General features: G+C 28.7%; 1 protein-coding gene across 1 annotated transcript; it reads right to left on the reverse strand.

The window, feature by feature from the left end:
- Positions 1-2,867: 2,867 nt before the first annotated feature.
- LOC122636727 (actin-related protein 5) lies at positions 2,868-5,621 on the reverse strand. Its single transcript, XM_043828268.1, has 7 exons — positions 5,274-5,621; positions 4,863-5,177; positions 4,515-4,795; positions 4,224-4,442; positions 3,838-4,139; positions 3,580-3,760; positions 2,868-3,510 (listed from the first exon to the last, which is right to left on the reverse strand). Exons 1-7 carry the CDS (start codon positions 5,374-5,376, stop codon positions 2,887-2,889), a joined length of 2,025 nt encoding a protein of 674 aa, XP_043684203.1. The 5' UTR covers positions 5,377-5,621; the 3' UTR covers positions 2,868-2,886.
- Positions 5,622-10,000: the final 4,379 nt, after the last annotated feature.

Genomic DNA, 10,000 nt, shown 5'->3' on the forward strand with positions numbered 1-10,000 from the left:
TTACATACATATGATGATAAATAATTTTAAAACGATGCGTTTTAAAAGCCCAAGCGCGTTTTACATATAGAGACATGATATGTATGTACGCGAAGGATGTGTGAGTAATTTTCGATCATTGTGTCGTGTAACGATCGATTATAGTCGAACCAAATCGAGTGCTTAAATTCGTTCAAATAAATTCCACTTATTTAAATAATATCAATCGTTCGATTGAGAAAAAGAACGATATATATATAATTTGAAATGTTTGCCCTCGAATTTCTATGGTGGATTTCAAACTCACCCGATTCTTCTTCTTCTTTTTTTTTTTTTTTTAATTAACTAAATAAACGATGTGTATATAAAACAAATTGAAGCACTCGAATCGATATTGGGTCGCGGCATGTAAATTTCGAATAAACTCGTACGCATACCCCCCTCTAATAATGACGTATACTCGCTCAAATACGAGAATACACGTTACGTATATAAGCGTGTATATAGTACATATACATATGTATGCATGTATGTACGTATGATGTATGTATGATGTTTGAGAAACAAAGAAGAGAATTAATATCTTTAGTGTATTCCATTAAACGCGACGGGAGAACAAAAAATTATTAATTATTGATAAAGAAAAAAAATAAAAAATAAATTAATTAATACAAAACAAGAATATAATATTCGGAAATAATGAAGTAAACAATAACGACAAAAAGAAAAAAAAAAAAAAAAAGAAAAAGAAGGAACTAATTAATGACAATGAACAACAACGTAGATAAGTCACATCGGTATATACGTTATGTACCTATAATAATGTAAGATGCGAGTAACGCACTTTTGTAATAGCGATTTTGAGGAAATTGAAACAAACAAATAAAAAAGAAAAAAAAAAAAATAAGAAAGGAAAAGAAAAAGATGTGAAAAAGAAATAATGTCGCGACACTGAAAGTGGTAAAGAAAAAAAAAAAAAAAGAAAAGAAAAAAAAAAAAGGAAAAAGTTGACGCTTGATATTACTATTATAGTTTTCACTGACATATCCTGGTTAAACACATCCTCCTTAAGTACATACTGCATACATAGCTATCATAATAAATATGTTAATAACAAAAAATAAGTAAATAAAAAATAGAATATTTTATGACTAAATTATAAAATGATTATGATCACATTGAAATAATGATGATGATGAGGCCGATGATGATGATGATGATGATGATGATGATGATGATGATGATGATGATGATGATGATGACGATGGTGAAGATGATTGTGATCACTACTATTATTATTATTATTATTATTATTATTATTATTATTATTATTATTATTATTGTTATTATTATTATTATTACTAGTATTGTAATTAACGAGATATCATTATTTTTATGTTAATTATTACCCGAGATTAGATTGTATAACGATGGTACAATTAAGGCAAGTATGTACTGTATATAACTGTCATCCTTTACCTTATTGTGTATATGCATCCCTTATATATTATCAAACATTAACTGTTTGTGTTAATTATTATTACAAATGATTATTATATTATGATTATATGATTATAATTATAATTATTCCTATTATGAATTATTATTATACAGCAATATATCAATGCTATATATATATGTATACACACATACATATATATGTATATATATTTTTAATTAATATAAGAGATTATTGTTAAAGAAAGTAGACCCCCTCACTTTTAGCAAATGTAATTAGAAATTGCGCGTTATACTTTTTCGGATCGAATTCTACCTCAAGTTTATTACAATGAGTGTACTACGTAGGTGTCCTCCACGCATCAAAACTTATGTGCGCTTTTAAACCTTCCATGTATTATCGATGAAAATACATGGTATATTATTTGAAATACTTGGAAACACTATTGATCTGCGGTGACCTCAACCTGTGATAGTAACGATGGATATTACTTAAATTAAGGATTTGTTGTATTATGTTTGACATGCGTTTTTTTTTTTTGAAAACACACTATAAAAAAGAAAAGAAAAGAATAGAAAAAGAATTCATTTTACTGTAAGCTTTGTAACCATCGGAAATTTGATCCAATGTATCTCATCGATATCATAAAGTGTATGTAATTGATCTGATATATTGGACAATTCCTCAGGAAACATCTGCAACTTTGTCCTTAAAGTATGTAGAAATACCTTTGTGATTTGTTCCTTGATAATAGTACGTTAAGAAATGTAGTCGTGTATAAATATGAAATGAAATAAAAATTGTATAGAGATTAAAAACAAAAATAACCAACATGTAAGAGATTGACGGATGAGATGTGCTCTGTCGCTATAATTTTATGAGTTTAGCAGGAAACTGAATAATTTTTCATATGTTATAGCACGTCCGATTGATATTGAATTTACTTCGATTTGATTTTGTGCAGGATGTTCCTTTTTCTCTCAATGAGATATGCAGGGTCATTAATATTAGCGATAAATGTTCCAATGGAGTTAATGATATTTTCAATATGTTATGTGATATTGTGATTTTAGCGTAAGCCAAGACATTAACTCAAAGAAATATACTGAGGTCGCTGTAATCAATTGAACTGCTAAGGTGAGGGATCATTTTCACATTTTTTAGGCCATCCAAAAGTATCTATGCACAGATATCGACTCAGAGAGTAAAGAACGAAAAATGTATCCAAATATTTGTCTCTGACTGCTAAAGTGCGATGTAAAAGAAATGTATATTATGATTAGTAAACAGACTACAATGTAGTTTGTTCGTAATAAAATGAACGAACAAAAACACTTGTGTAATAAAGTAGTAACCATTAAAAACTTACCATTTCTTATTCTACACCTTTTTGTTAAATCGTAGACATCAATTATTAGTAGAGTGATCGTTGGTTTTTATTAATTTCTTTATTCAATTTCAACGTCAATAATCGCATCTTCAACAATTACTTGTTCACATGTTACAGGAACTTGTAATATAGGTAAGGGATCTGGCGATCTAGTATATATATTACTCGCAGAGTGTTCTTTCAAGTACTCACCACCTTTTTCTTCATACTCTTTACGGGTTACAAGATATTCTGGGAGATTACCACTTAAACCAAAATCTCTTGCACCGTACCACGAATCTAAACTAGTATTTTTTGCTACGTTTATTTGAAAGTTAGAACCAAACGGTCTCATTTCTTTAAGTTCACGTTTCAGTCTTTCGAGTAATCCTGGTAAAGCTGTTGGTCCACCGGTAAGAAAAACATTGCTTACCAATCGTTTTTGTTGTTCAGGGGAATAAAGTTTTAAAACGAATTCAATGGTCTCTGCTATGCCAGCTTCAACCGATCCGATCATTGAAGGTTGAAAAAGTAATTCTGCTGCTCTTAAACGTTCTACTCCAACGTGCAATTGATGGGTTTCACCAGGAATCATGGGAACGCTAGAACCAGCTCCATCGAACTCTGGATCATGATGACGAAGAACATCCTCAAGTTCCATTAATTTCTCTTGTTCCAATTCTGAATCAGAATCTCCACCTTCCTATAATAGATTCTATTATTTTAACTATTCGTATTTTTACTTAACAAAGAATTATGAAACTTTACAAACCCTATTAATAACTTTATATACATCCCAGTCTTCATCTCTCATACCAAAATCATCATCTCGTTTATCTTTCCTCGCCAGTTGACTAATTATACGCATTCTTTCTTGAGCTGCTGCTGTTCTACGTTTGGCCATATCTTGTCTACGTTGTCTTTTCGCCATACGTTTATCTAATATTTCTTGCCTGAAATAGAGAAAATAATTTTTTTATTTCTTAGCATTTATTATATTTTTAATGAAGATGACGCACGATTTATTTACCGTCTCTTTCTCACACCAGCTATCCATTCTTCAAAATCTTGCTGATCTTTCGGTTGAAGGCTCGATTTAATTTTTGGCTTTTGATCTTCCATGACAATGTTTTCCTCTTGTGAATTTGCGGCAACAATCTTTTGTCTAGTTCTTTCTACTTTTGCTTGTAAATTATTTATCATTTTTATTAGATCAGCTTCATTCGCCAAAGAATATGTTTTCAATGCCTGATCAAATTCATCCGTTTCACCTTCTTCCAAAAGATCTTGTATAGCTAATAATTGATTTAATTGCTCCTCATCTTCAGCCAACTATTAAAATAAATATTTCAAATTTATGTTATCAAAGATTTGAAATATTTAGGTTTAATCATAGATAATAATAATTTCTTTTACCCTTTCTTCCCTCTTCCTTGCATTAATTTCCATCAATCTTCGAGCTAGTTCTCTTTTCCTTTCTTTTTGTTGTTCGATGGTTAAACCAGGTGTACTTGCAGGTGCGACGTAAGGTAATTGAACTCTTAAGACATTTGCATCGTAATAATCTGGATCTGCCCACTTAGATACTACATCTTGATAATTCAATGCGATCATTGAATGTTCATGTATTAATTCCTACAATTTATAAGACCTATGTTATATCTCATCAATTTAATATGATTGAAAAATTATAGAAAAAAATCATACTTCTGCACGACTTGGAGTTATCGCATTCACGTGTACAGGATATTTAAGTTGAAGTAATCTGTGCATGTAAGACGTTATGTGATAACCACCGATATTAATTCTTCTAGAATTAACTGGATCCGCTTTACCATCTAATATAGGTATTATTTGTGTTGTATGGTATCCTATACTGACTATTAAACCATCCGGTGGACAATTATTATGCTGATACGAAAATAAGCAATCGACACCATATGCTATAGATGGTATATTATAACATTCGAATAGAAGTTCTGCCATCACTGAAACATGCATACATTTTTAATAAGTTTCTACATATTAATATCAAATAATTAAATGAAAACTTACAATTTCGAGAATAATTTGGATTTAAGAAAGCTTCTGTTAAAATAATTGGATGATTTACCGATCCTTCGGTATCTATTCCCATATGCGTAAAGGTATAATCGAATATTTGTTCTTGAGCTTCGAAATGCGTCACAACATTTCTATCGAACTGAGTTTTCAATTGAAATCTTACAGCTTCTATATTTGCTATGTCATTTCCTACTTGAGGTTCGCCATCCTTCTTTCCTCGTTCTTTTCTAGGTTTCGCTATGAGATTTTTAAATATTAATTGCGGTTCCTTTTCTGTAGCCCAACCGACTCTACAATTGTACGAACCTACGATAGATATTTTTTTTTATAAAATATTCATTATTAATATTTATAAAAAATGTCAAATATATGCAAGCGTCTAAACGCAATATTATTTCTTACCATTATCTACAACCAACGGTATTGCCTCAGCTTTTATTTTATATGGATAATTATGAATTATATCTGGAACTGCTTTCACATCCTTTAATTCGAGAACTTCCATATTAATACATTGAAATATATTATTAAATCAGAAGAGTTTGTAAACATAACCTCTTTAACGTCACTGACATCAATGATCTACTATTACAAAAAGATTACAATATGGAAGATATATTGTACATCAAAAATAATTATTATTTTATATTGTAGTTTCTCGTTATAATATTATTTAATATAATATCTTCACAATCTTAATCAACTTCATAAACTTTGTAATTTCATATAAAATTAAATCGTATGTTGAAGTTGCGTGATTGTACTACGTTGTCCGTATTGCGACATACCTACTTCCGGTTATAATGACTTACGTAGCAATTATACAGTATTCAAATTTGTTAAAATATTAATTATTACTATTATATGATTATTTAGCATTGCTATTAATTATTCTTCCATATATATATATATATATATATATTTGTTATAATATATTTATTAAATTGTTTAATAAAGTATTACATATTTTATTGAACACAATTTAAATTAAATACAATTGTTTAATTAGAATATTACAAACAATAAAAAAGGTAAGTACAATTATAGAGAAATATATATTAAAAAGTTTTATATATTACAAAGAAAAAAAAAAAAAAAACAAAAAAAACAAAAAAATAATTACTATTATATATAATAATAGTATAGATATATGTTATAGATATAATATATCATACTATTATAATTACCAAGTATGTAATAACTTTTAAAAAATTTATCCTCATTATTAATGATTCATTCATTCAATCGATATTAACAAAAAATAAAATAAAATCAGCGTACTATTCAAAGCTATAAAGAAATACAAAGTTTTACTATTACGTGAGAATAGATCGAACGTTTAAAATCAATTCGTAAGTCTTGATTTCGTAAGATTGATGTACAATCGAACAAATAAAAATTTCTCAAGTAGCTCAAGTAGATTCGTAAAACACGATTTCTAAGTTATCTTCAGAAAGAGCAATCGTATTAAATACGAAAGAGTGATTGTTCGTATTTTCTACAACAAGGTTTAGGCAGAAACTCATTTCGAATGGAATAAAAAAACAAAAACAAGAGAGAAAAACAAAAAGGAAAAACGAAAAGGAATTAAGTGATTCGGCTTGGATAGATGGACCAATCGATAATGCGTGGAATAAACAAACGAACTAATTTCGATGTATACACTATGTACACGAGCTACGAAAGGTATAGAATACTTTTAGCTACGTGATTGATTTTTTTTTTTTCCTTTTCTTTACTTTTTTTCAAACAAATGTAGCAAACGTGATTGAAAAAGTTACATCGCTTTGGAATGCGTTTGAGAGGCTCGAATTTCTTTTTATTTTCACCTTTAACGTTCTCTCTCGTACACGCGTGTATAGTGGATCGATCGATAATAAAGGGTTCTCGAATAAAATTCTTTGAAATCTTGTGTAAGGTGAAGAAAAAAAAAAAAAAAAAAAAAGAAAGAAACATTTTAGAAGAAAAAGAAGAAATGAAAAAGAAAAAGAGAAAGAAGAGGAAGAAAAAGATGGTAGGAGAAAAAGTTTTACAAACTTGAAGCTTTCGTCGGTTGGATGCGCCCGAGCGCTTGAGCGCATCGATTTCGTACTTTGTCAAATTCTTTCACGATACTTTCATGCGCTTTCCGCTTTCGAGCTTTCGGGCCAAACTCTGACTAATTTTTCAGTATTACATGAAAATACTAGTCAAGACACGACTGGTAATCGATACTCTTCAACACAACTTTTACTCAGTTTCATTAAAAAATTTAAAAAAAGGATGATTTTTTATTCGAGAGACTCGGATGATTACGAAAGTGATCCAAGCCGTTATAATTGTTAAATAATTCAACGAACATTGAAATATTTTCAAATGAAAATATATGACTTATTGCTATTAGATAGATCTTTATAAATCGCTGATTTTGATTTTTGCATTCTTTTATATCTTTTTTTATTCGATTATTTTATATTAATATATGTTAATAGAAAATGTAATATATATTAATAAAAAAAAAAAAAAAAAAAAAAAAAAAAAAAAGAAAATAGTTTGTTTATTTTTTATTATTATGTATCGAAATGTTTTATCTTTTATATTCTCTCGATTCAATTATTTTATATTGATATATATTATATAATATATTAATAAGAAAAAAAAAAAAATAGTTTATTTTCTACTATCATACATCGAATAGTACAAATATCTTGAAACGAAAATATGTATATGATTTACTGTTACTAGATCATTTTCATAAATCACCAGCTCTCATTTTGTTTCATTTTTGCATTCTTTTATATTCTCTCGATTCAATTATTTTCTTTATTAATAGGAGAAAAAAAAAATAGTTTCTTTATTCTCTAATTTTATGTATAAAAATATACAAATATCTCACAACGAAAATATATGATTTACTGTTACTAGATCACTTTCATTAATCACCAGCTCTCATTTCGTCTTATTTTTCCATTCTTTTATATTCTCTCGATTCAATTATTTTTTTTTTTTTTTTTTTTTTTTTTTTTTTTTTATTAACAAAAAGAAAAAAGAAATACTTCGTTTATTCTCTAATATTATTTGCATTTATATTAGTTATATATATCGATCTAATCGAAAAGTTAATACACTTAACTTTGATCTCAAAGAAACTAGTAGATGGATCGCAATAGATCAATATTTTACTTGGTTCTTCCTTGTTTTTCTTTTAATCTTTTTCTTTCTTCTCCTCTCTCTTGACTTTATTTCTTAACCGTGTTTCTCAACAGACTTGTGTTGCTTACTCGCTTAACTTGTAGTCTGACGAATTTACATATTCAATGAAGCATCTAATTGTAACTTGGTATAGCACAGTGAAAATACGTGTCACTGCATTTATCATAACAAGCTCAAGAAACTTTTCACTAAACTTCTTCTTTACGTCTACGTGCTTTTATCTTTTCTATTTTCTTGTTCTTGCTGCTATTATCTTTTTCCTCCGTTCTTTTCTTTTTTTTACTACTTTCATTTTTACATGTAAATTTTTTTTTTTTTTTTTTAGAACGACGACGATAAATATTTACGTATAGATCGCATGCACGTACGTAACCGCAAAATTCTAACGTATTGATATCATTCTCGTTCTTTTTCTTATTTATTTATTTATTTATTTTTTTACAGATCTCTAAACGTAGATAAAGAATTACGTAAAATAAAATTCGTTCATCTTAATCTGTACATTAAACACTTAACTTTTATATTTCTATTCCTTTTTTTTTAATTTAGAGTAAAAGAGAGAAAAGAAAGGAAAATAAGAATTCATTCTTAACGAAACAAAAAAAGAAAAAAGAAAAAAGAAAAAAGAAAAAAAAAAAGAAAAACTACGATTCTGTAGCATCCTGTCAGCCATTATATTATTGCCATAATTATTAACAATCTTATCCTTAAATCATTTTTTTTCTTTTCATCCGTACGAAAGAACGTATTAGATGTATTATTACGCTCGAGCGAAGAATCGATTGGATGACACGAATAAATAAATAAATAAATAAATAAATAAATAAATAAATAAATAAATAAATAAATAAAATGAACAAGCGAAACGAAATAAAACAAAGAAGTTAATCGTGTTCCAGGTCGATCGACTTTTATCGATCTTCTTAACGTTTCTATGCAGAATCGTTCTAGGTTGAAGCTTGAACAAGGTAAAGAACGGTATCTAGTGGAAAAACGAAAATAGAAGATTGGGAGGAGGTAAGAGGATTATCACAGAAGGAAGATCGAGAAGAAGGTGATGGTGTAGGAGAAAGAGGAGGATGAGGAGGATGAGAGAAACCGCCGAGTTTGTGGTGTGCAAAGAGAACGACAGAGAAAAATAACTTTATCTTCGAGTTTGGTCGTCTCGTTACATTTTCACGTTTACCGAGCTGCTGCTACTAATCGCCATAGAACGACTTTCTAGAAAATCTAATTGAAAATTTATGCAAGGAAGTAAGGAACACATAAAACATTTTCTTAATTAATATCAAACATTAATTATATCGGGATGAGCTACTAAACTGCAACGCAACGACCTAGAGATATATACGTCCGATTATAGATAAGTATAAGGGATTAATGGTCTCTCCTTCTCTCTTTCTCTTTATCTATTTATCTATCTATCTATCTATCTATCTATCTATCTATGTCTATCTATCTCTCTCTCTTTCTGTTAAGAGGGGATGAAATTTTCTACCACGTTTGCTACCCTTACTTGTTCATCGAATTAAGCGATTAATTAAATTCCATAGCGATTAAATTACATCATATATATATATATATATATATATATATATATATATATATATGTATATCTTATCACGTTCCTTATTTCTCCATGTATTCTTCATTAATCATTCTTCATAAGCCACGAGCAATGAACACCATAATACAGAAATATGTTAATGAGAATAGATTATATCTAAGATATAGTTGTAGAAACATTAGATAAAGTTTTTAATAGTATTCGATAGTTCGATCAGAAGCATAGAACGATATCGTTCGAGAGTAAGAATTATAGGATGATCATACCGTGTTCGCCCATCTCTAATGACAGCCGACCTGATTACTCGCTCTACCGATGACTCTCTTCATCGGCTGACGAATTAGTCGATCGTCCACGTCTATTCGCATAA

This window comes from Vespula pensylvanica, chromosome 23, assembly GCF_014466175.1.
Source record: "Vespula pensylvanica isolate Volc-1 chromosome 23, ASM1446617v1, whole genome shotgun sequence".
Lineage (NCBI taxonomy): Eukaryota > Metazoa > Arthropoda > Insecta > Hymenoptera > Vespidae > Vespula > Vespula pensylvanica.